Source organism: Lissotriton helveticus, chromosome 12 (genome assembly GCF_964261635.1).
Source record: "Lissotriton helveticus chromosome 12, aLisHel1.1, whole genome shotgun sequence".
NCBI lineage: Eukaryota > Metazoa > Chordata > Amphibia > Caudata > Salamandridae > Lissotriton > Lissotriton helveticus.
In genome coordinates this window covers 425,266,667-425,292,760 of record NC_136073.1, presented here as the reverse complement: position 1 = coordinate 425,292,760, position 26,094 = coordinate 425,266,667, and the positions used below count along the sequence as shown (strand labels likewise).

The 26,094-nt window shown below is 49.6% G+C and overlaps 1 protein-coding gene across 1 annotated transcript in view; it reads right to left on the bottom strand.

Moving 5' to 3' along the window:
• RBL2 (RB transcriptional corepressor like 2) overlaps positions 1-26,094 on the bottom strand; it is an 817,437-nt gene that overhangs the window by 133,327 nt on the left and 658,016 nt on the right. Inside the window, exon 17 of the mRNA XM_078670248.1 lies at positions 16,437-16,613. Within this exon, the coding sequence (XP_078526374.1) occupies positions 16,437-16,613 (177 nt within the window). The remainder of the gene's footprint in view (positions 1-16,436; positions 16,614-26,094) is intronic.

Below are 26,094 nucleotides of genomic sequence, written 5' to 3'. Positions count from 1 at the left end.
TTGCTTGGGGAAGGGCTTATTAAACCCCAGAACGAGAAAGTCGCAGCCATAGCAGAAGTCCCCTTCCCCCACACAAAGAAAGAGTTAAGGGACCTCCTGGATATCCTGGGGTATTACAGGAGGTTCATCCCTCACAAAAGGCCACTCCCTTAACAGACCTCCTGCAGAAACAGGTAAACACCGAAAAGGAGCTACGACAACCCTCAGATAGACTTCAGCGTGCCTTCCAGGACCTGAAAACCGCCCTCACCACAAAGCCTGTGCTATTGAGTCCTGACTACAGGAAGCCCTTTGTCCTCCAAACCGATGCCTCGGAACATGGACTGGGGGCTGTCTTGTCCCAAAATGACTCCCATGAACAAGAACGCCCTATATTGTACATCAGACGAAAGCTCTTCCCCCGCATAAAAAAGGTATTCAGTAATTGAAAAGGAGGACTTGGCCATCAAATGGGCAATTGAAACTCTCCGATATTATTTAGAGGGGAGGGAGTTCACTTTATACACAGGCCATGCCCCTTTGGAATGGCTTTCTCGCAACAAAGGACACAATGACAAAGTCATGAGATGGTTCTTGGTCCTCCAGCCCTTCCATTTTACTACCCTACACTGAAAAGGGAAGGAACAAACAAATGCAGAATACTTGTCCCGGCATCCACTTGACTCTTTTCTTGCTGGCAAGAAAGTTAGGAAAGCGGGATGTGAGAGGGGTGATGGGGTTTCCGGCATCCACCCCTTGCCTTCCGGTCCTACGAACATTGTACATCATGACAGGAATCTGATGTGGCTGGAACAGCAAGAGTTAACATTTCCTGCTAACTCTCGCGCACAGGGACATGTTGCCCAGCTGGGAGGCCCTGACAAATAGGAACAAAGAGAGGTGGGCCTCAAGCCCAAAAGAAGGCTCCTGAGAATCCAGAGGCGGCGTCGAACCCAGAAGGAGAGGAGAACGAAGACATCGCGCTACGGAAGGCTGTTGTGGAGCAGAACACCTCAACCAGTGAGAAGCCTCGAACCACCAGACGAGGACTGAGGACCCGAGACCTGGACGGAGGAGTGGTGGACGCCCCCCGGAGGATAATGGTGAGCCACCTCAACTCAGGAGAGTTGCGGCTGATGCGGTACGTGACTAGGGAGGGAGGGAGGAGTGAAGGAAGGGAATCGGGGAAAGGGTTTTTGTTTTACTTCCACGCCTGTATAGCACTGTTCTCCGTTTCTCCATCACTGTCCTGCACAGTCCCTACCCCTCACTCCTTGTCTCAAACCCCACCTAGGAACTAAGCGCACTTCAGTGACGTAAAAACCGGCATCTGTCAGCTCTAATAATTAAGTGGCTCTGGGGTTTTCAGATATCTGGCAGAAAGGTTTCAGGACCTTATAGAGTACATCAATATCCTCCTGTTGGGAATGGGGAAGAGTTCTATCCTGACAAAACGCCTAAAAGACCAGAAAACTTACCGCCTCTTTCTGTTTTCTACTCTCTCTCTCGTGAGCCTCCTGGGTATCCACTGAAGAAGAACCATCCAGAGCAGTAGAGGACAGCCGCCCCACCAAGAGGACGGAGAAGAGTACCTTCATTCCCCTAATGCAGACTAAGTTATTGACATCATTGAGCCCTGACTTTGGCCTCCTCGTTTCTTCTTCCGCCCGTCCCTCTCACAGCCCTTTTTCTTTTTGTGAGGGATTCTGTATTCAGTGTCTGCCTTTCTTTTCAAAAGTATTACTGGTTTAGCTGTCGTGTGTCCAGTATTAGGATTTATATGAATCTTTTGTTTAGGATCCAGTTTTTCCTTTATTTTCTCCAAAATAGTCTTCGCTGACTGTAAGGAGTCTCTTTTTGTTGTGACACCAACATTTTCGATGGCAAGCTGGACTTTTGCTTTTTCTCTTTTGATCCGAGATGTTCCAGAACCGAAGGGGTATCATCTCGGCCCGGGCCCGAGCCGGAAGGCGTGACTTGCTGTTTCGGTGCTGAGCCCAAAGGCGGGGCATTTGAATCAGAGTCACGGTGCCTACCATGGCCTGTTTTCAGTGGTGGCCCAACAGACGTTTGTTTTGTTGGAGTGGGTTTGGTGGGCAAAGGAGTTTTGGTTCTCATGGCACACTGTCCAGCCGGAACGTCTTAGGACTCAAGGTCGAGCTCCAATTCAGAATTCTGGAGGGAAATGGCCTCTTCTTACTCCGCTGCTATTTCTTCATGCCCCTGCTCGATGTCCTCACCGAAGATATCAGGGGTGTCCTGGATACTCTGTCGTGGCATATCTCACCATTGAGACCGACGGTCCTGCAGAGGCCTTTTGGAACGGAACAACTAACATGCGCTGCTGTCTTCCTCTTTATGATCCGGGATGAGACAGAGGTTGCAGACCGTATGCTGGTCAGTCCCCAAATATTTTGAGTGGCATCGAGGACAGAATTGAAAACCGCATCAGTTCCATTGGTGGAAGGCTGGAGGCTGGTTCTTGAAGTAGAAGTCGAGGTAGGCCCAAAGGCAGCGGTTAAGAGTTTTTTCGATAATATAGATTCGATTTTCTTAAATTTCAACATGAAAAGGTGGAGACGCGATCGAAAACAATACCAACTAGGGTAGAGTGAATTGCGCACTGAAGGGATCCCGATTAACGGTTTAAAATCAGAGCACCGCAATACAAGTCCGAACCCGATGGCGGAAAGAAAACAATCTAACAATGGAGTCAATGCCCACATGCACTATCACCGAAAGGAGAAGTCACCTTACCTCGTGACTGGAAAAGACTCCTTAAAAAAAAAAACATGCCAACATCCGGACACAACACTAGATGGCAGGAGTATGCAAAGCATGTGTATCTACAGCACACATGCCTCGAACATAAGCTTTCTTTTTTTCCTCCATTACCCGGAGATTGACATTCTCAACGTGTTTGGATGCAGCAGTCTGGTGCGTGCGCTCGATCTGTACATAGTTCCAACGAGTGTCAGAGCCATGTGTTGTTCTCCAATGTCAATCTTCGATTGTGTGGACCTTCTTTTTTGTCCGGAGGCTGTGTGGGCGTCGAAACTGTAGAGCTCCGATGCAGCCTTACAGAGCCCGATGGGAGGAAAAAATAAAGAAGCCATTCAACATGTGCAATACCTCGTGGAGGAAATACGATGCACAACGCAGACTTTAAAACTTCCTCGAGAAAAACAACTTGCAGATTCCGGAATCCAACATTAGGTGGCAAGATTGTGCTTAGCATGTGTATCTGCAACCAAAACATGCTATGAATACAGTGTTACACATCAGCATTCTCAAAGTTCAACAACATAGGCTTGAACGGCATGCACATAAAAACAGTAGCCTAAGTGTTAATGGGTCTATCGCCCTGGACAGGAACGGTTAAAAAGTGTGATCATATGAAATCGATGTGGTGTTCATATGGTACATGTTGTGATCTGTTCTTATCTCAGGTAATCAGAAAGTCACACAAGTGGGGTACAGTTTTTAATCAGAGGTGTGGGTTGTAGGAATTTTGTGTATCACTGCAGATTCCAGAAATTTCCTCCACAGAAATGTGAGGGAAAAGGGTGATTTTAACCAAGGTTTAAAGGGCATGATGGGTAAGAAAGTGGAGTGCACGCAAGTCACACCACCCTGTGCTTCCTTGGGTGCCAAATTTTCGGAAATATCTGGGTTTAGTAGTTTCCCTCCATGGCCGTCGAGCCTCAACTCAAATACCACAGCGACATACATTGCTACAAAGGATTAATTTCCATGACGAAATCTTGATGTCTCCATGTTGCATTTTCGGGACTAGCTTGCCACACGAGCTAGGCCCAACAATAAAAGTTGGGTCTCGTTTTATAGAGAGAAGTATGGCAATACAGAATAGCTGAACATTTATTATATTCAAATGAATTTCTATTCACTTTTGCCTTCTAAATGGGAGGCAATGTGCAAAAAAACATATTTTGCAAAATCCCCTCTGAATCACATGATAGTAGAGGTCACCCCAATTTCAGAGTTGTACAAATAACCACTATTTCAAAACTCGGTGCACATTTAAAAAATGCATAGGTTTCCTTTACACCAGTTTTGATTTATTAGATTTTACCATAAGAATTGCTGCATTTTCGGTACACATTGAATAATATAAGATGGAGCTCAGTTCTTGGTTCTGGCTTTCGCATGTTTTTGGACACCTTAAAAGAATATGTTACTTACCTGCTGTAAAAAACGTTCTGGTGCCGAAGTATGAGGTTTAAAAGAAGGATGTAAGTGAATGGGATGCAGTAGAGGGATTGCATTTGAAAAATACAAGAAGGGATGAGTAATTGACCGGATCTTGCTGAATGGGCGGTAATGCTTATGGGTTTATTGACCCTTCGAATAACAGGCTGCCTTGAACAATAGAAGGAATTAATAATAGAAATCATAGGAAATGTATCAGGGAAGTAATAAAACAAGAGAGGGAACTGTGCAGAAAAGGTAAAAATATAACACAATATACCAGTAATTGAATAAGTAGTTGCCACTCCAAATCGGATTCTGACAAAAAACTGGCACAATGGAAGGTGGTGGTACTGGGCAAGGGGAGTCTATATGTTGCTTTCGTAGACCTGAAGTCAGCATTTGACCTTGTGCCCTGTGAAAAGCTTTGGGTGGTGTTGAGAGACATGGGGATGCCTCTGGAGATCCTGGCATTGGTTGTTCGTCTCCATGATGACAACTATGCCAGGGTACGATGGGGTAACCAAGGCCAAGGCCATTATTGTCAAAAGGGAAGTCCGGCAAAGATGTGTCCTTGCCGCCAAATTTCTTTCCCTTTACATCAACCAAGTTGTGAACTTGTTAGCTAGGATCCTAGCTGATGCACCTTCGCTAGGGAATATGAAGATTGCCACGCTTCTCTTTGCAGCCAAAACGCTCCTTGTTTCTAAAACTCCCAAGGGACTCAAGGCACTATTAAACCAATTCAGGGCTTTCTGCGATGAGGGGGGGGGGCTAGAAATAAACACCACTAAAACAAAACCCATGATGCTAAACCCGCACAAATCCTTCAAAGGATGCTTAACTTTAAACAACACTTCTTTAGAGCAGGTATGTAGCTTCGAATATTTGGGTATAAGATTGGCTGAAAGCATGACCTGGAAGCAACATGTGACTAAGACTAATTTAAAATTTAAATAGATAGTTGGAGCCCTGAGAAAGGAACATTCTTGTTCATATACTAAACTGATTGCCCCAGCCCTACAGATCTATAAAAGCAAAGCAGTAAGCAGTGCTCTTTATGTGGCTGAGCTGTGGGGCTTCGAGAAAATGGATGACCTAAATGCAACTGAGCATAGGTACCGTAGGAATTTAGTTTCCCTCCCACCTGGCACCCCACTCAAATTAGATATGGGGGTTAAATCATTAAAAGACTTAGCCAAACTACGTCCCCTACGTTTTTGGCAGAGATTGAATTCGACCCCTGAATTGTTCCCGTATGTCAAAGCCTTAGAAGAAGTTTGCACCGTAGACATTTCTAAGAAGATTGGTTGGATAAGGAACATCGATATTCTACATAAGAACAATTGTTTAAAAGGGGGTTGTACTTACCGCCTGGAAAACCTCACAAAAAACAACTAAAATCTATGTACTGGGATTGGGTATTTGATAATGGGTCTAAGAATAGTAAAATAGGAAGATCACCAGGGAATTTCTAGATTTCAAATTGTTGTGATACCTGGAGGGTATCTTTGATTTTATACAGGTGCCGGTAGATAACAAGTTATACACCCAATTGAGACATGGCATAGTCTCCCTGAATGTGCTTACTAGTACATCGTTGTATAATGCTGCTAGCAACAAGGGTTGTCCCTGCTGTTTTGCTCCAACAGAAACCTTAGGCCAGGTTTTTTGTGGCTGTCCAGCATACATAGGCCCTAAAAGCAGATGGCTTGCTCCTATATGCAAACAGCTGGGAACTAGAGATCATAGTGTGGCACTGTGCATTTTATAATCCGATGCAAGACCTTTGTTTGCTTGTGCAATTGCTAAGTTCCTAGGCCACAATAGGAGAATCAGAAGGAAAGTACAATCTGAATCGCTTATTTCATCGATCTGATTTATGCGAGTCCCCTAATTTTGGCCAGTGAACATCAATCCACATTACACCCTTTTAAAGCAGACAGTATATAGTTTTTAATAGTGGAAGGTTCAGGGTTCATTGTTCCATTGTTTTATAGTTATTTTATCTCTTTTATTCGATGAGGAATTTTAATTGGCATAGTCTTTTTATATTGCATCCAAGTCGTAAAGTGAGATTTTGGTTTAATGTATTGTTTTAATGAAATTAATGAATTTTGTATAAATAATCTTTATAAATCAATGTATATGCACTTTGCACTTTTAAGGATTGTCGAAAAAAATAACGTTTATTGATTAAGTATACGTTGTCTGGGGACTAAGTGGAATCGGTACCATTTACAACTATATTGACGCTACTGTGGTTTTGTATTTCTGAAGTAAAATGCAATAAAGTTTATTATATGAAAAACCTTCTGCTGGATACCTCTATCAACCTGCAGATTCCGCACCTGTACAATAAACCCAGGTGTCAGACTTGATCTGGAACCTTTAAAGCTCTCATGTCACCGATAGGGGGCACTGGCTTTGCATTAACACCAGAAGTGTCATCAGATGAACTCACTGAAGCCGAACAGCACCCCACCCCAGTGCAACAACATGAGTTTTCGTCCCTTTTCTTCCCAGCCTTCAAGGCAAGCAGACGGAATGATCAACAGAGTAGTGTAGTGCCAAAATAAACCAAATCAACAAGTTACTTACCTTCGGTAACGATATATCTGTAAGAAACATAGGTTAGTTAGATAAATTAATATATAAGTACCCCCAGGCGTCAGACTGGATCTGAAAAGTTTTTCGTCAGCAGTATCCCCTGCGCGTCGGAAGGTGGCGTCGGTCGACTCTGCTTTCGTCGGTGGCGTTGTGGTCGCCGGGATGACGTCGTGGTAGCCACATAGACGCTGCCCCCGCGCTGTCAGTTCTGTACACGACTTTCCACACCAGAAGCGCAGAGCCATGCAAGACACTGACCACTGGTGCACAAAACTAGGCCATGAAAGGAAGTCCTTAACCCTAAAAGTCGGTTTGCAGGACAGGGAGGATGGGTGGTGCGGTAATGAATCTATATCTAACCTATTTTTCTTACAGATATATCGTTACCAAAGGTAAGTAACTTGTTAATCTGAAAGAAACAGTTAGTTATAGATCCCTTACCTTAGAATAGATACCCCAGCAATGCCAAACCCGGAAGTGGGTCTGCAAACAAGATTACACCAGAAAGTCCTGGAGAACAGAACAGCCACAGAAGCCGTCTCTCCGGATTTGGCTGCGCAGGCAGTTGTGTTTGGTGAACGTGTGCAGCGATGCCCATGTACCTGCCTGACAGATGTCATTAAGGGGGACTCCCCGTCCCAAAGCAGAGGTGGCTGCCTTCGACCTGGTGGAATGAGCGCGCAGTCCCACTGGAGGCTCCATCTTTATCAAAGAATAGTAAGCTTTGATGCACAGAACGACCAACCTGGAGATGGTCGGTTTGTGCACGGCCTGACCTTTCTTAGCGCCCACGTAACCAACAAAGAGCTGGTCGTCCACCCGGAATTGTTTGGTGCAATCCAAGTAGAATGATGTGGAGGCGGAAAGAAGGTGGGCAAAGTGATGGTTTGGCCAATGTGGAAAGAAGAGGGAAGAAAGGAAGGTCTAGTTCTAACTACGCCTTGTCTGGATGGACAGGCAGAAAGGGATGCTTGGAAGAAAGAGCTTGTAGCTCACTCACCCTTCATGCAGGGATGATGGCCACCAGAAAGGCTGTTTTCAAAGTGAGAGGACAGTTATGGTGTGGCTCAAAGGGAGCGCACATAAGATTTGTAAGAACTAAGTTCAAGTCCCACTGGGGCATTACAAAGGGAACAGGAGGAAAAAGATGAGTAATACCCTTAAGGAATCTATTTACAACAGGGGACTTGAAAAGAGAAGGCTGATCAGGTAGCCTGGGGAAGGCTGAAATGGGTGAGAGGTAGCCCTTTAGAGTGCCCAGAGCAGAGCCCTGCTGGGCCGTAGAAAGGAGGAACAAGAAAACCTTAGAAAGAGGGGCGGAAAGGGGATTCACAGCCTCTGCTGTGCACCATGGCACAAATTTGTTCCATCCACAGGCATATACCGCATTAGTGGAGGGACGCCTGGTTGCCAAGATAACATCGCAGACTTCGGGAGGCAGGTCAAACATCATCAACTGCCGCCGCTCAATCTCCACGCAAGGAGGTGGAGGCTGGACAGATTCAGGTGGAGGACCGTCTCCTGCTGCTGTGACAGAGGATCCTCCCGAAGAGGCAGTCAGATCGGAGGATCGATGGCCATGTTGAGCAGCTTGAGATACCAGACTCTTCATGCCCAATCGGGAGCCACAAGAATGACTTGGGCCCGGTCGCGCTTGATCTTCTTCAGCACTCTGGGCAGAAGTGGTATAGGCGGAAAGGCGCATAGAAAACTGCAACTCCACTTGCAATGAAAAGCGTCGCCTAGCGAGTGCCACCTTGAAAATTTCAACACGCAGAACTGCTGACATTGCACATTCTCTTCGGTGGCGAATAGATCTAACCAAGGTTCTCCCCACTGCCGAAAGAGACCTTGTACCATGTCTGCGTGAAGACGCCATTCGTGATCCATCTGCCCTGGCGTTCAAGGAACCTGCCAGGTGTTGAACCACCAGGGATATGCCCTGATGTTCCAGCCATGCCCAGAAGCGGAGGGCCTCCTGACATAGGGTCCACGACCCCACCCCACCCTGTTTGTTGCAGTACCACATGGTGGTGGTGTTGTCTGTGAACACCTGCACTACTCTTCCCCGGACAGAGGGAAGTAATGCTTTGAGTGCAAAACGAATCGCCCAAAGATCCAGAAGGTTGATATGGAGCCTGGACTCCACCGGACACCAGAGGTCTCTAATCTCCACCTCCCCCATGTGGCTTCCCCATCCCAGAAGTGCTGCATCGGGCACCACTGTGAACTCTGGTTGAGGAAGGGAGAGGGATCTGCCGTCGACCCAATCCTGGTTTGTTAGCCACCACTGCAATTGGTGTGCAGTGCCCTCCGAGATCTGGACGCAATCGGACAGGTTCCCTGAAGTTTTGCCCACTGGAACTTCAGGTTCCACTGTAGAGCCCGCATATGCCATTTGGCATGGTCCACCAGCAGGATGCCGGAGGCCATCAGACCCAGTAGCCTGAGGGTCATCCTGACCGAAACCAGGGATAGAGGCTGTAAGATCGGAATCATAACCCGAATATCCAGGACTTGCTGTTCCGGAGGATAGACCCGAAACTGTGTCATGTCCAGAACCGCCCAGATGAAGAGGAGCTTTCGAGATCGAGTCAGGTGTGACTTCGGCACGTTGATGGAAAACCCCAGCAAATGCAGGTGGTCTGCCGTAGTCTGGAAGTGGGAGATGACAGCCTGGGGCGAGCCCACCTTCAACAGCCAGTCATCGAGACAGGGGAAGACTGGAACCCCTGATCTGAGCAGATGAGCTGCGACCACAACCATCACTTTCGTGAACACACGAGGGGCACTAGTAAGGCCAAAGGGGAGCACGATAAACTGAATGTGCTCGTGGCCTACCGCGAACCGCACGTAAGGCCGGTGGGACAGCAGGATGGAGATGTGAAAGTGAGCGTCCTGCAAGTTCAACGCTACCATCCAGGGTCGAGGGCAGACAGGACCTGAGTGAGCGTCAACATTTTTTACTTCTCCTTCCTGAGGATGCGGTTGACGTTCCTGAGATCCAAAATAGGACGCAGGCCTTTGTCCTTCTTGGGCACCAGAAAGTAGTGGGAATAGCAACCACAACCTACTTCTGGGACAGGAACGCGCTCAATGGCTCCCCTGGCCAAGAGTGCCGAAACTTCCTATTGGAGAAGGGCTAGATGATCCTCCGACATGCTATGGTACTAAGGTGGAATGGATGGAGGGGTTGTCTCGATGGGGAGGGAGCAGCCCCAGCAGACTATTTGCAAAACCCACCTGTTCGACGTGACAGTGCGCCAGTGGGGGAAGTGATGGCGAATCCTGCCGCCCACTGGCATTTGGTGGCCCTGAAAGGTCGGACTAGAAGGGTTTGGAGGCTGCTGCAGAGGGGGCTGTGGTGGACTGGCCCGCCTGCTGGCCCACAGAACCACGGAGCTGGTTCCCATGTCCCAGGCCGCATAGAGGCTGAACAGCTTGTGCCGGCCTGTGGCTCTGGGTGGGGCACCCTTCCGTAGCCACAAAAGGGACGAAAGTTAGACTGCACAGGGCATGTGGTGAGGAGGCCCAAGGACCTGGCCATAGCTAAAGAGTCCTGAAAGTGCTCCAGCTCGTTTTCTGCCATGTTGCCGAAAAGGCCATCAAAGGGCATGTCAATAAGAGTGGGTTGGACTTCCCCCCAAAAACCAATCAACCTCAACCAGGTGTAGCATCTAAGGGCTACCGACGTGGAAATCGTTCTGCCTAGTGAGTTGGCGGTATCCAGCCCACTTGGCCGTGTCTCTCCCTTCGGAAACTGAGTGAGCACGGCCTGGGCCTTCTCCGGACACTGAGGCAGCACTTGCGCAACTGTATCCCACACGGAGTGGGTGTAATGGCCCAACAGACATGCAGTGTTTACTGACTGTAGTTCCAAGATGGAGGAAGAAAACATCTTCTTCCCAAGATGGTCCAGCATTTTGGATTCCCTATCAGGTGGAGCGGTAGGGAATGCGCCCTTGGAGGTGGAGGCTTGGACCACTAAGCTCTCAGGGCTGGGGTGTTGGGAGAGGAGAGTGTGGTCGCCCGGGGCCGGGCGGTGGTGTCGGGCAATCACCTTGTCCACAGGAGCCCCTGTGTTGGGCCTGGACCAGGTGCCCAAAAGGAAGTCAGTGAGGGTTCATTAAACGGCAGCAGGAGCTCCGTAGAGCTCCCTGCCAGTTGAAGCACCTCTGTCAGGAGGTTAGTTTTGACTGCCACTATAGGTAGCTCGAAGTGGAGAGCCTCGGCCGCCCTACGCAACACCACTGCGTATGAAGCTCCCGCCTCCGTAGCCACGGTAGGAAGAGACAACATGCCAAGATCAGGGGAGGTATCCAGACCACTGGCTTCCCCCAGTTCCTCTCTCTAGTCCTGCTAGTCCTGCTCAGACCCCTCCTAGTCCTCCTCACCCTCCTCTGGCTGCCAATCTGATCTTAAAGAGCCAAGGTAGAACAGGGGCGCAAAAGTACCCGTTGGCACCAATCCGGCTCCGTGTCTACCTCGAAGTGGAGGCTGGGGTCGAGGTCGGCTGGGGACACAGCCGGCGCCGGCTGCGGATGTGGTGCCGGTGGAATCGGCACATGAGGAGGCGTAACAAGGTCGACCGGTGCCGATCCGGATCCAGGCCTGGATCCAAGGGAACCCTGTGGGGCTGAGGCCCCAGCCGAGTCCACGGGGTCATAAGGTGCGCCAACGGAGTTGGCCTGCCCAAAGATGGCGTGCATCGCTTCGTAAAACTGAGGAAGCTGGGCAGGAGTCGCTCCCGGTCCCGGGAAGGGGGGAAAATAGGAGACGACCCTTCAGGCTCCGCACGCAGAGTTGCGGGGAGGCACCACCCGCATCCCTCGGCCGACAAAAGGGGAGAAGTCGAAGAGCGACGATGCTTCTTCGACTTCTTCTTGTGCTGCGACTTACTGGACCCCGAGTGAGAAGACTTGGACGAAGAATGGTGGTGGCTACGAGACCGGTCCCTCGACCTCCTACGCAACCGGGACCTGCTGGGCCTCGAGTAGCTTTCGGGACCGCTCCCACAAAGACTTCGGGTTCACGGTCTGGCAGTCGGAGCACGACTTGGGGTCGTGGTCGCGCTCCAGGCAGTAGAGGCACACGCGGTGCGGATCCGTCACTGACATCAGTCAGTTACAGGAACTGCAAGCCTTGAAGCCGTGCATCCCTTGTGCACCAGGAGTCGATGGAATCAAAAAACAATGTCGACAAAAGTAGAGAAAAAGTCAGTGAAAAAGTGACTGGTGGTACCGCTCTCTCCCGATCTGCTCTTGCTGGCATGGAAAAAGAAAGAACTGACGTCAGCGTGCGAGGGTGGTGTCTATGTAGCTCCGCAACATCATACCGGCGACCAGGACGAACGCGGACTCCACCTACGCCACCTTCCGATGTTCTGCTAATGAAAAACTTTCCGGATCCAGTCTGAAGCCTGGGGGTAATTCTAAGGTAAGGAATCTTTTACTAACTGTATCTTTTCGATAGTGTCTTATTTTCTCTAAAACAATCCATCAAACGAATGAGGGCTAGTCAGTGAGGATTCTGCAGGTAGATGCAGCCCATATGCCTCAAACAGATTTTTTCTGCTGATTGATACTTCTAACTGCAGATTCCTCGGCTGTAGAATAGATCCCGGAGCAGTACCCTACCACAAGGAGGGTTGATGGACAGAGACATCAGAAGCTCGGTCAAAACAAATCTAATAAAGTGACAGGCTCTCTGATCTTCCAAATTCAGTGAGTAATGCTTTGCAAAAATGTGTAATGCCGCCTATATAGCGTCTTGCATATTTCTGTGATTGGGACTCCTCTTGACCACCGTGGAATGGGCTCTGATCACTTCTGGTGGGTTCTTCTTAACCAAAGCGTAGAAGGTTTTGATGCGGAGAATGATACACCTCAAAAGAGTCCTCTTCTGTACAGCTTTACTCTTCTTGGTGCAACAGTTCTACATGAAGCGCAGATCATCCAATCGTGTAGCCTTTGTGCAGTGTAAGTAATACTTGAACCGTTTGTCTAGAATCCAACCTTTGCAAACACTCCTCCCCCTTCATGGTATGGGGTGGGGCTAAACGGTCTGAAGGGTGATGGATTTACTCAGATATAAGGGAGTTATCACATTTGGCAGGAAAGTAGCCCTGGTTCTCACCATCAACTTGTCAGGATAAACAGAAGAATATTGAGGAGAGGATCTATGAGCTTGTAGGTTGCTCAACTGTCTGGCTGAAGGATCACTACCTACCAGAACAACTATTTTCAAAGTTAATGTCCTTAAAGAAGAACAATGCAGGGGCTCATATGGATTCCGCAACTAAATTACGATCCCACTGATTTGATTTTAAGTTGCATATTACACAAATACCTGTAGGCGTCTTGGCGCTGAAGTAGCAAGTTAGAGAGAGAAGACTGTGGTAATTCATTCCTAAAAAGCCATTTTTTTGGTGTCAAAAAAGAGGGTTTGAGGATAAAGATTTGTCAAAACCCTTAAAAAAATGTATTCCAACAGGATGTGAAAAGGGACAGCTGATGTAGCAGAAAAGGTGACACTGATAATGCAGTCAGATACTCCTTGACAGTGCCAACCGCACAACCCATCCGCGCAAGGAAAAAAGCAGATTGCAGGACTTGAGAAAGCTTAGCTTGTAAGAAGTCTAGAATAAGCTGACTTTGTCAAAGAGAGAGAAGTCTTCTCTGATTGAAACAAGACGCGTTTCGCTATACCCGGACTTGTACAGTAGGAACTTCGATGCTGTACTACTATATTTACGAATGAAGTATTGGGCTTTGTATTTATATACGAGCGTTTTTGTCTTTCTGACCTTCTACACATTATAAGTGCTTATACTCCAAAACTGGACAGACTGAACACTAGTCATTTTTTAACAAGTCAACTACACTTTAATTTCCCTTTTTGACATTGGAAAGTGTTTCAAAGTCCTACTCTGTAACTGAAAAATCAAAGCATCTGGCTCATCGTTATTGCTGTGGGATATCCAATACTATTGAGGGATCCCGAGGATTTACGCTACGATCCTTTCAACTATCTTCCGAGCCTTGAAGGAGTCGTTTTACCAAGAAACACTTGTCGGCTGTCGGCATCAACATTCCCTACGTGTCAACACAATCAAGATCTTTTTGCCTTCTTCCTTGTTTTGTACTTTGGATGACTACTGTTTTCATTAGATACACAGAATGATGTTCTATTTATTATTAGAATAACTGACAACAAGGTCAGTAGTGAAACTTAATAGTGGCTGTGCTCTGCATTTAACTAATTGTTTCTGTGTGTATGGGGAAAAGTTTTTCCATACAAGATAACACTAGGTGAGTGGCACAATGTTGTACATTGAGCACGCCCTCTAACAGATTGTTACACCTGGACTTTTGGTAAGCAGTACGGAGGTGCTGGCCAGTGCTTTTTTGTACCACTGTCATTCCTGTTGTAATAGTTATGAATATCAACTTGTCTGGGTAAAAGACGTAAAAGGTGGAGAAACCAAGAGGGCCTGAAGTTCTCCGACATTATGGGCTGAGGTAATTTCCACCAAGACTGGTTTTCAGAGTGAGAGACTGAACTGCGCAACAGTGCTTTGGCATGAAAGGGGATACCATTTGAGAAACCAACAAAGGAAACGTATCCAGCTGAGAAATAAAATAAAATGCGTGAGAGAAAACAAGCAAGTAAATCTTTCAGAAAATATGCCACTAGTGGTGACTTAAACAGAGAGGGCAGGCTAGGGAGACACACAAAGGCAGACACAGCAGTCTAATAATCATTTAAAATAGCAACTACCAGGCCCTGCTGGCAGGAGAAAGTGTGAAATAGCGTGGAGTAAGTTGCAAAAGCGGGAGTGAAAGTGGTTTGGACACACTGACTAACACCAGCAAAAAAATGCTTATGGTAGCCAAGATGATGTCTGCAACAATAGGTGGTGATTAGAAGGCCATAACTACAAGGCCTCTGTTTGCAGTGCTAGATTTCGACTTGTACAGCAACAGTGTTTGGGGATTGGGATAAATGACCTGGCCACCCGGCTGGGAGAGTACGTCCACCCGGCTTGGGCGAGGAAGAAGTTGTTAAGTAGATCAGTGTACCAAATTCTCCTCGTCCTGCTTGGGGTAATCAAAATCAGCTGTGCTCAATCCTTCTCCACTTTCTGCAGGAAGCTCAACAGAACCGTGATCAGGGAGATTGGGGGAATGTATAAAGCATAGCTCCATGACCAAATTAACCACACAAATGGTGATGCGAGGAATGCTTGCAAATAGTGTAACAAATGGCAATCGCTTGGAGTAGCATCCAAAGCCATTGTTTTGTTACCAAATTAACGAGAAGACATCCCCACACGATGACTCACGGGGAAAGTCTATCGTGCAACATAGAAGACACTTCCTTTTCCGGGCCATGGCAAAGACATTAACACATGGATAGCCCGATGTGAAGAATATAAGTTCTATTACTTTGTGGTGAATATCCCACTCATTGGCCTCTATGGAGAAGCCATTCAGAGCATTTGCCGCACGTTGAGAGTTATGCCGCTCCTGGGAAAATGTTCTATTGCTGGACCAACTGCCACATCCAAACAGCCTCTCAACACAAGATCAATGACCTCATACCATTCTGTAAGCTAATGTAGCGGACAGTGTTGGTATTAGACAAAACTTGAATGTTGCTCCCTGAAATGGAAAGGAGGAAAGTCCTCAAGGCAATACCAGCTGCTCCCAGCTTCAAAAAAGTAATGAGCAGCCACTCCTACGACATGAACTACATGCACTGTGATGTTGCCCAGATAAGCACTTCAGCCCCACCAAAAAAGCCTTCATAGCAATGGTAGCCTGTGATGGCAGAGGACTTATGGTGGAACCAAAAGATTGAAGGGACACATCCACCAGTATAGATCCATGGAGTTAGAATCATTGATCTGCACACAAGCCAAGAAACTACCCTGATATAAGAGCCATTATTTACTTAGCTACCCTTCAAGGGCCCTCACTCGTCATCTAGCATGCGGCACCGAAATAATGCATGAGACCATCAGACCAACCAGGTACAGGACTTGCAGAAGTGAACTCGGCCACTAGCCAGCTATCAGAGTATGGGAATTCATGAGTTCTTGACTAACACAGTGAAGTCTGCACTATGGCCAGAATGCTGGTGAAAACGTGAGGTGAAGCCTTCAGTCCAAACTGCAGAACCACTGATTGATGCTAAGACCCCATAGTGAACTTCCCAAGGGGCTGCAGAGTCAGACATGAATATGCACTCTGGAGATTCAGGGTCACAAGTGGAGCAGTGAAAATGATCTGTTATTCAGAATCCCACAGATCTTCATCTGTTGTGGGGACCCCAGAACAAAAAAAAGTAGCTACTCTCTTGAGACATCACAGGAATATACAACATCTTTTCAGACAGACTGCTATAAAGAGACAAGTGTTTTCAGTTGCTTTTAGATTCTATTGCAGTACCTTTTAAACATAAAATAATTTAAAAAATATAGGAAGCCCATATTTAACAAATATACCTTGCAAACTCATGCATAAAAGTAGAAAAATAAATATATATATATATATGTAAAAAAAAAACAAGAAAGAAAAACACACAATTACAAATGTTTCATTTCTTATCATCTCGGGTGAAAAAGTTAATTGTACCTTTGCCATCACATAAACAGCACACATCAGCAACTGATCTAAATGTCTGTCTTTCATCATATCAGTGCAGTGCACGAGAGAAAATTCAAAACATGTCCATATTTTCTTCATTAATTCTTCAGCAACATCCAGCTTAATGCACAGATCTCGCAGACGAACGCTTGCTAAGTGATAAACCTGTTGCAGCAGAAGATATAAAATGAAAGTAAATGTGCAACATATTTTTATTCATAAATGATAATAGCAAAATGTCAAATTGTAATTTACTGCAAAGAAAGGTATTATCTTAGTTTAGCATTACCGGATGAGTGATCTAGGGAATGTCTGTCGAAAGGCACAGTCTGCCACAAGGTATGTGCAACATCCTTAAGCTTAGCACTGAGTGTAAAAACATGAATTTCTTTATTTACTCTTCTTTACCACCTCTTGTACTCTATGTACTCTCTAGTTAGGGCTCTACTGGGAGAATGAGGGTGCAGTGTCAAAGGAAACCGAAAAAAGATGCACAAACAACTATGTTAATGTCCTTGCTGCACCAGGTAGTAAAGGCACCTTTCAGACATCCAGATGCAGAACTCTTTTGATGCTCCGTTCATTGCAGTGTATGTCTCCGCACAAGCTGTGGTTCACAAGGCAAGCCACAGGAAGAGGTCAGTAGCCGCTGCGGGGGACATATTTTGGTCCTCCCCAGTCCTGCAGTATCCTATCCAAAATGCCTGATTACAGCAGCAGCTCAGTTCCTGGGTAGACTGAAAATTGGAAACTCAGACAGGAACCGCAAGACAAAGCAGCTGTCTTCGAACCTAGCCAGCCTCAACCCATCCTCCAAACCTAATCACCTCGTGTATAACCTCCGTGTTCTGTGACTGACTTTGCATGTCTTTCAATTTATGAAAACAACTGTATGAGACCTTTCTCTTCTCCCAAAAATGTGTGATCCTCAATCAATACACCTGTGTGATTATATCACCTCTATGATTGTGAATGATCTCTGTTGGGGGCTTTGTAAAGTGGTAACACCCTTGCCAATACAATAATTTTTTTAGCCTGATTCTTCATTTTCCTCAGGTGTATAATTTATGAAAATACTGGAGGTGTTCTATCTTTTGGCATGAAACATAAAACACCGTGGGGTGTACACACCAAGTTTTCCTTCAATTAAGTCTCACGACTTAACCCTTCAGATGCTCGGGCCATGAGAACACCTTTGGTGCATTTCTCCTCGGCCCATGGGGCTCTGGTGCAGAGGTGTCTTTTGTCATGGGATCTAGTGGTGGAGTCTCTGGTGGTTGGAGGGGGCCTGCAGAAAGAGGCTGCAGGTGGTGACTTGAAGCCCAGTCTGGGGAAACCCAAGGAAGGGCTTAACTCTTTTGGATCTGGGGACCCCGTTGGCTGCATCACTTCCCTTGGACTTAGGCTCTGGGGCTTGGGTGCATAGCTGCTTTGAGGCGTTGGGTGGCAGCGGTCGCAGACTAACTCTTTTTCTTTGGTTTCTGCAGAGGAAGGCAAACAGGACAGCTGAGCCACTCTTGATGTGGGCCTCACTAACCCTAAAGTCCCTTGATGTTCAGGTCAATCTTCCTCTGTGTTGGTGTCTGGCCTAGACACAACAAGCCGTGGCTGCTACAAAGAGTCTAAGAGCCCAGGAATTGGTGTTGACGTCCCCACACTTGGAGGGAGGATGGATCTGACCTGTGGGAGCACTGTGTTGTGACGCATTACGCATTCCAGTTGATGAACCTTATTGATTCAGGTGCTAGGATGACAATAGTGACAGATGATCTTTTCAGGAAAACGTGGGGTTAAAAACAGCTTCTTCCTCAAGACAGAAACCCGGTTACCTATGATGGGAGGAAAATTGATTTAACAGGATATATTGAATGTCAATTAAAGTTCAAAAGAAAAGTGATTGTTGGGAAAGTATATGTAGCAAAGAAAGGACTGAATATTCTTGGGTGGTACCATCAAGGATTATTCAGAATGACACTAAGGCCTGGAAAGAAGGTTCAGGTTTCATTGGTTGCAGAGCACCCTGTTGACGAGCAAACCACTCCTGAGGGAGGTGAGAAGTGGATTAGCAAGTTTAAGGAAGTTTTTTGTGACAAGCTGGGAAAGACTGCCGGTTTTAAACATAGGATTAAGGTACAGAGTGGTAATGTGCCAGTGAAGAATATGCTGAGGAATGTTCCTTTCAGCATACAAGAGGACTTGTCACAAGTTTTTAAAAAAATATGTATAGATGGAGTTATTGAGCCCATCAAATCGTCCCTTTGGTTATCCCCTTTAGTTATAGCAAAGAAGAAAAATGGCTAGCTTAGGGTCTGTGTTGAGCGTAGGAGTCTGAATAAAGTTATCTGGGTAGACTCACATCCCCTACCAAGTATTGACAACATTGTTTCCACATTTGCAGGTGCTAAGGTTTTCAGTAAGATAGATTTGGCATCTGCATATCACCAGGTGGTACTTGATGAGTCATCTAAACATTACACAGAGTTTGTTTCTCCCATCGGGACGTTTCAGTTCAAAAGGATGCCTTTTGAATTGGCGTCCGCTGTGTGTGTTTTCCAACTTATGTTGGAAAATATTTTAGGTGGCATAAAGGGAATGGTGACTTTTCAAGATGACATACTTGTGGCAGGTAAAGATTTGGTCCATCATGATGAAATCATAGAATTAATACTAAGCAAGATACAAAAAGCAGGAATTGTTGCCAATGTAAAGAAGTGTGAGTTTGCCAAAGAAAGCATAGAGTATCTCGGTCATGTTATTTCTACAAAAGGGATTCTCCTAGACCTGGTCTAGTGGATGCTATCACTGATGCCCCTTGTTCAACTACTAAACAACATGTTTCGTCCTTTCAGGGCGTATGTGAATTCAATGCAAAATTTGTTGAGAACTTTTCTGCTAAAACTGTTAACCTAAGGGGGCGTGGCTTCGCGGGCGAAGATGGTGGACGCAGCCTTCTAGAGCTCCCACCAGCCCGACATTAATCCAATAATTTATCCTGGCTCCCGGACCTGATCTGCAGCCCACAAGAGTAGACACAGTGGCGAACAGCGGGGGGCGCCTTCCGGAGCGGCGTGTGGAGCTCCCGGGCCCCCTGGAGTGGCGATAGCGGCGGCGGCGGCCTGCGGCCTAGTCCCGGCGAGCACAGCCGGGGCCTCGATTTTGGCGACTCCCGGACGGGAGATCCTGGCGCTGGCCTGCCGCCTCGACTTTTGGTCCTGGCCCTGGGCCTCTGATCGGCGGCGGAGCAGAGAGTAGGAGCCCAGCGGTGCCCTCTATTGCAGGTGTAGCGGCCCGCGCTGTGGAGGCGTCGGAGGAGGGCTGCAGCCTGCACTGAGATCCGGAGACCGGGGCCTCGAGTTTGGAGGTCCCTGGCTGCTAGTGGTGGTGCCCGCAGGCAGCCTGGGCGGCGAGGCGGAGAGACCAACGGCGCTGTGGCCCCCAGGGCGCGGTCCTGCCCAGTGTGCCTGGCATAGCGCTGCTGTACTCCTTTGGACCCCTGATCGGTGGTTGGCTTGAGGCTCACGCAGGTGTAGCGCCCGAGACCTGAGGGCGTCCGGAAACCGTGGTGGCGGCGGCAAGGAGAGAGAAGTGAGTGTTCCGGGGGCCCCCCCCGTGTGTGGAGGAGGGGTTGGGGGGCCGCGGCCCACAGCTGGTGTGCCCGAGGACTACCCCAGACGATTGGGCAGTGGAGTGAGGGGGCCCCCGCAGTCCGAAGCCTGCGGCCGGTCGCTGAAGGGTCTGGAGTGGAACCACGAGGCCCCTTGTTGGGCCCAATGCGACCGCATACACACCTCGGCAAATGACAGGGGCGGAGGTGTGGTGACGGCGGTGCGGGGGTCAGGCTGATCAGGGCAACCTGGGAGTGCCCTAAGGAAGTCCCCCTGCCGGAGCAGTGGTGTTCCTGGGAAGGGGCAGCATCCTGACCAGTGGGTCATAGAGCGAGGAGACACAGCCCGGCCGGGACCACGCTATATTCTTTGGACAGGAGGGCAGAGCTGCATAGGGGCCTGGGGTGTCCCTGAACAACGAAGGACGACTGTGTGGAGGAGCCGTGCACCTGGGGGCAGGAGAGACTGTAGTGTGGAGTGGCCCCTGTCAATATCGGTGGCACGGGGAATCCGAGCTGAGGCGTCTTGCAAGCGGACTAAAGAGGGCAGCCTCCCTGTGCACCTCAGACATGACCAGAGGCGGAGGGGGCAGTGGGCCCGCCAAGCAGGGGCCCATTGACAAATTCACCGGCCGAGTGGGGGTCCCGGGGCATCTGGACGCGGCCAGGGTGCGGGGCCGGACAACGCAGCGCTCATGGCGGCGATAACTCAATCCAGGGACATGCTGGACACCAAAATAGGAGCGGTTGGGGCCGATGTGACCCTGCTGCGTCAGGACCTTCGCAATGCAGTGACTCGCATCACGGAGGCGGAATCCAGAATATCGAGTGTGGAGGACGATGTGGGGACCTTAAAGCAGAAAATGGCTGCGATGGAAAACATTCAAAAAGGCCTTGCGCTCCGAGTGGAGGATGCCGAAGGGCGCGCGCGCAGGAATAACCTTCGCTTTGTGGGTTTTCCCGAAGGATGCGAGAAGGGGAATATGGAACACTTCTTGTCCCAGTGGCTGGAGAGCTGGCTCCCTCCGGATGTTCTGTCGCGTTGTTTTGTAATAGAGCGTGCACATAGAGCCCTGACGCAGAAGCCGCCTGTCGGGGAACGGCCCCGGCTGGTGATAGCTAAGATTCTGAACTTCCATGACAGAGACACTATCTTACGAGAGGCGAGGGCAAAGGACTCTCTTATATTCGAGAACCAGAAGATCATGGTCTTTCCGGACTATACTAAGATGGTACAACAACAACGACACTCCTTCATAGCTGCCAAGGCGAAACTACGAGGCCTGAAGCTCCAGTATTCCTTACTTTATCCGGCCCGCCTACGGGTGGTATGCCAGTCACGGACCCACTTCTTTGATACCCCAGAGGAGGTCTTCAAGTGGACAGATGAGACGGTGAGGGTCCGGCCACATGCCCAACCGGGCTTGAATCCGGGTCTGTCGAGGGGCTCATCACAGGAGCGGGCGACCAGAGTGTCCGGAGTAAGAGGAACAGGAGATCTAGGTCACGGAAGCGCTCCTCTTCTCGCAGTGGAACACAGGACGGGGCACCTGCTGACTCTGACCACTCCGGAAAGGAACATTGAAGGACATCGGGGTGCGAGTTTGTCTGCTGGTATCGTGGGCTCCAGCTGGGAGTGGTCGGATGGCTGTGCTTTGCTGATCAGACAGTTGAGGACTGAGTGTATAGAGACTGTTCGCTCTGCATATTTCTGATTGTGTATAGCTGCGGGGTGGGGTTCGGGGAGCTTGTATACAGGGGCTTCTTGCCTACTACGTGGGTGGGAGTTGGCGGGGGGGGGTCCTTCTTGGTTTAGTGGGTAGTTGGGATCCATTGGTATGGTTGGCCTTGGGCGCTCTGTTTTGGGCCCGAGGTTGCCCATGCCGCGACAGATACTTCAGTGCTCTATGAGGTATAGGGGTGGGTGGCGGGGGAAGGGGGACAGGAAGTTGAGGGGGGTGTTCTGGGGGGGTGTGGGTGGGAGGGTCAGGGGGGGTGGGTGGGGGTGCACGTGATTTCTAATGCTTTGCTAATGATTGTGCTGTGTACTCGGGCCTGCTGCTGGCTGCTCTTGTTTTGTGTCCCCTGGGATCATGGCTGATGCATCTACTCCGGGGCTCCCCAGGGCGTCCATGCGCATACTGAGTTGGAATGTTAGGGGGATGTTGGATAAAATTAAGAGGGGGCAATTCTGCGATGGGGGAAGAGGGAAGCAGCGGATGTATTACTGCTACAAGAAACGCACATGAGGGGGACGAAAGTGCTCAGTCTGCAACGATTTGGCTACCAACAGGTTTTTCATGCTGGGTTTCCTAGGGGCTCCAGGGGGGTCGCCATTTTGGTCCATCGCAGGTTGGCTTATGTTCATGAGCGACAGTGGCTAGACCCGCAGGGTCGGTATGTCTTTGTGAAGAGAATGGTGGGTACGGAATCTGTTGTGTTTGGGAGTATATATGCCCCTCCCCCGTTGCAGTGGTCCCTGGCCGAGAGGTTGTTTGCGGTGTGGGCGGAAATCCCGGAGTCCCTGGCAGTACTGGGAGGAGATTGGAATGATGTGATGGATGCGAGTATGGACCGTCGGAGACCGCAGGGGACACTGACTGCTGCTACCCCCACCTGCTTGAGTGCGATGGTGGAAGGGTTGGGCTGGGTGGATGTTTGGCGACACTTGCACGCTAAGGCCTGAGAGTATACTATGTTTCAGCTGTGCATGGTTCCTTCTCGCGACTGGACTGTGTATTTGTGCCCAGTGCGTTTCTGAGTAGGGTGCGAGGGGCAGATATCTTGCCTAGGGGTTTGTCTGACCATTCCCCGGTAGCCGTGGATATTGAATTGCATAGGAGGAGACAACCGTTTCGGTGGAGGATGTCCTCATGGCATCTTCAGCAGGCTGAATATGTCCACCATATGCGGGGGGCGATTGCCCATTATTGGCAGGAGAACCTTGGGGCGGACGTGGATGTGACGGTGGTCTGGGAGGCCATAAAGCACACATTGAGGGGAGTCGACATAGCGTGGTGTGCGGCGGCCCGTCGCCGACGTAAGGAGGCCATAGTTGCAGCCGCGGCGCGCGAGGAGGTTCTTGAGCGGCGGTGCCAGGGGGAGGGAGACGATGTGGCAGTGCGGCTGCTTCTGCAGGCGCAACAGTCCTATGCGTCCGTGTTATTGGATGAGGCCCGACAGGCGTGGCTAGCCACGCGGAGTAGGATATATCAGTGGGGAGACAAGTCCTGAACTATGCTCCATAGGTTGTGTCAGCGTACCCTGCAGCCACTTACGCTGCCGGGACTCACGGATGAAGACGGTGTCACGATGACGGATCCGGTGGAATTAGCGGCTAGTTTTGCCCGATATTACGCGGGGCAATATGCGCCGCAGGATTGCCTTCCGGCTGATGCGGTCGATACATTTATTGCTGACCTGCCCCCGAAGGCCGTCTCTGACGAGACGCGAGCGGTATTGGACCTCCCTCTTACGGCGGAGGAGCTGGGTGATGCGCTGGGACAGCTCAACACCGGGAAGGCACCCGGGCCGAGTGGCTTCCCGTGTGAATTCTACAAGAAATTCCAACTCCAATTGGGGTCCACTATAGGGCTGCGTTGGAGGCAGCGCGGGAGCTGGGTCGGCTGCCAGCTGACTGGCGCCACGCTGAAGTGGTGGTGTTTCAGAAACCGGGTAGGCCGCCTGACCGACATGACTCGTATCACCCTATATCTTTGCTTAACATTGATGCTAAGTTGCTGGCAAAGGCGTTGGCGAATCGTCTTCTCCCCTACGTAGCTGATCTGGTCCACCCAGACCAGGCTGGCTTTATGCCGCGCAGGGCAACGCGGCACAACATTAGACGGGCGCAGACGGCAGTGGATGCGATGGGGGCCACGGGGGAGCGGGCAGCCCTACTGTTGGCGGATATTGATAGGGCATTTGATTCTGTGAGCTGGACCTACCTATTTGCGCTCCTGCCTCATCTTAACCTGGGCCCGGGGTTTATTTCGTATCTCAAGCTGCTATACACTGACATTACGGCGTCTGTGCGAGTCTCCGGGGCGGTTTCCGAGAGGTTTCCAATTGGTCGGGGGACCCGTCAGGGTTGCCCGCTGTCTCCGTACTTATTTGCGCTGGCCATGGAGCCCCTGGCCTCTTGCGTGCGAATCGACGCGCAGCTACGGGGCTTCAGGTGGGACGGGGGACTCACTGACAGGATCGCACTCTATGCGGACGACGTCCTCTTCTTCCTCACGGACTTGGATAGATCGGGCCCCCGGGTATTGGAAATTATGCGCATATTTGGCGAGGTATCGGGTCTTTATCTTAACCCGCGTAAATCCACCCTGTGGGTGCTGGGTGACGGGGCGTATGCGGGCTCTTGGGCGTCAGCCTTGCAGGTGGCGGCCGGAGGCATGCTGTATCTTGGCGTGTTCCTGTCCGAGTCCGCGGCGATCTCTTGGGAGCGCAATGTGATCCCGGTATGGGAGAAGGTCCAGTCGGACATTAAAACGTCGTCCCGGATGCCTCTTACTATATATGGTAGGTCTGCGATCTTTAAAATGGTCGCACTACCGCGCCTCTTGTATCAGCTGCAGAACCATCCGCACTTGGTCGCACCTCAGTGGTTCCGGCAAGTCAATTCTGTCCTGGATCGCTTCTTGTGGTCTGGAGGTGCCGCCAGAGTGGCGCTGCGTACCTGTTTCCTGTCCACAAATTGTGGTGGTCTTGCAACGTCGGACGTGCTGTCGTATTACCAGGCCTCCCACTTGTTAGTGTTGAATGAATGGTGGTACGGAGATAGAGGAGACCCGGCTTACGCCTTAGAGCGCTCGTTGATGGGTGTTAACACACTGCACACGATCTTGTACTCGGCCAGACTACGGAGGCGGTTGCCCCGTGCCACGCAAGTGGTTTTTGTGATATGGCGACAGGCGCTGCGTCGCATGGGCTGGTGGGGCAGATTGACGGCGGAGACCCCTCTGTGGAATAACGGGCGACTCCCCGCATTGGCCTCGTTGCCGGGGTTTGGCAGATGGGATTCTATAGGGATCTCTTCGCTGGAGATGTTGTGTCCGGAGTAGCCCTTAAGTCGTTCCAGGAGCTTAGAGACGAGTTCCATATGCCTAATGCCCAATTCTTCCAATACCTGCAGTTCCGCCACGCGCTTGAGCCCAGTTTGGTGGGTCTGGAGTCGCTGCCGGAGTTCAGCCCCCTGGAAGCGAAAGTCTTCATGGGTGACCTGGGTGATAAGAAGGTGTCACGTATTTATCAAACCCTAGTCATTCATTGTTCCTCTTCTCTACTTACATTAAAGGAAGCCTGGGAGGGGGACGTTGGACCCCTGGATGAGGATGATTGGAGGGAGGCTTTGGAGTCCCCACGAGGGACTGCTATTGCGGTGCGTCTCAGGTTAGTCCAATTTAAATATCTGCATAGGGCTTACTATACACAGGAGCGGCTGTGGAAAGCAGGTTTGATTGGATCCCCGGAGTGTTTGCGATGTGGTGCTGAGATGGGTACTCTGCTGCATACTGTATGGTCTTGTGCTGGCCTGACCAGGTTCTGGAGTGGTGTATGGGGCTGTCTGTCGGAGGTGTTGGGATGGGATCTTCCCCGTACTCATCGACTGGGCCTTCTGCAGGTGCTGGAGGGCGTGGGGGGGAATACCTACAAGCGCCACCTCTTATTGCTGGGTCTTGTCGTGGCCAAACGGGATTTGGCACGAGCATGGAAGAGTGATCGAGCCCCCCCGCTGAACGTATGGAAGGCAGGATGGATTATTTTATGGGGCTGGAGCGCCCAGTGTTTGAGGCCAGAGGATGCCCCCGAAAACATTACAAAATTTGGAAGAGGTGGGCAGAATATAGGGGTTTAACTCTAGTGCCTCCAGTAGAACCTGAAGATGGTCTAGATTTGGACGATGGACTCCAGGCCTGAGGAGGCGCATGTTTCCTAGCTTGATACAAACAGTTACTAGAGGCTCACTGTGATTACGTGCACTGGGTTAGGGAGGGATAAGGGGTGGGTAGGTGGGTCACTGGGTGGACGTGGGAG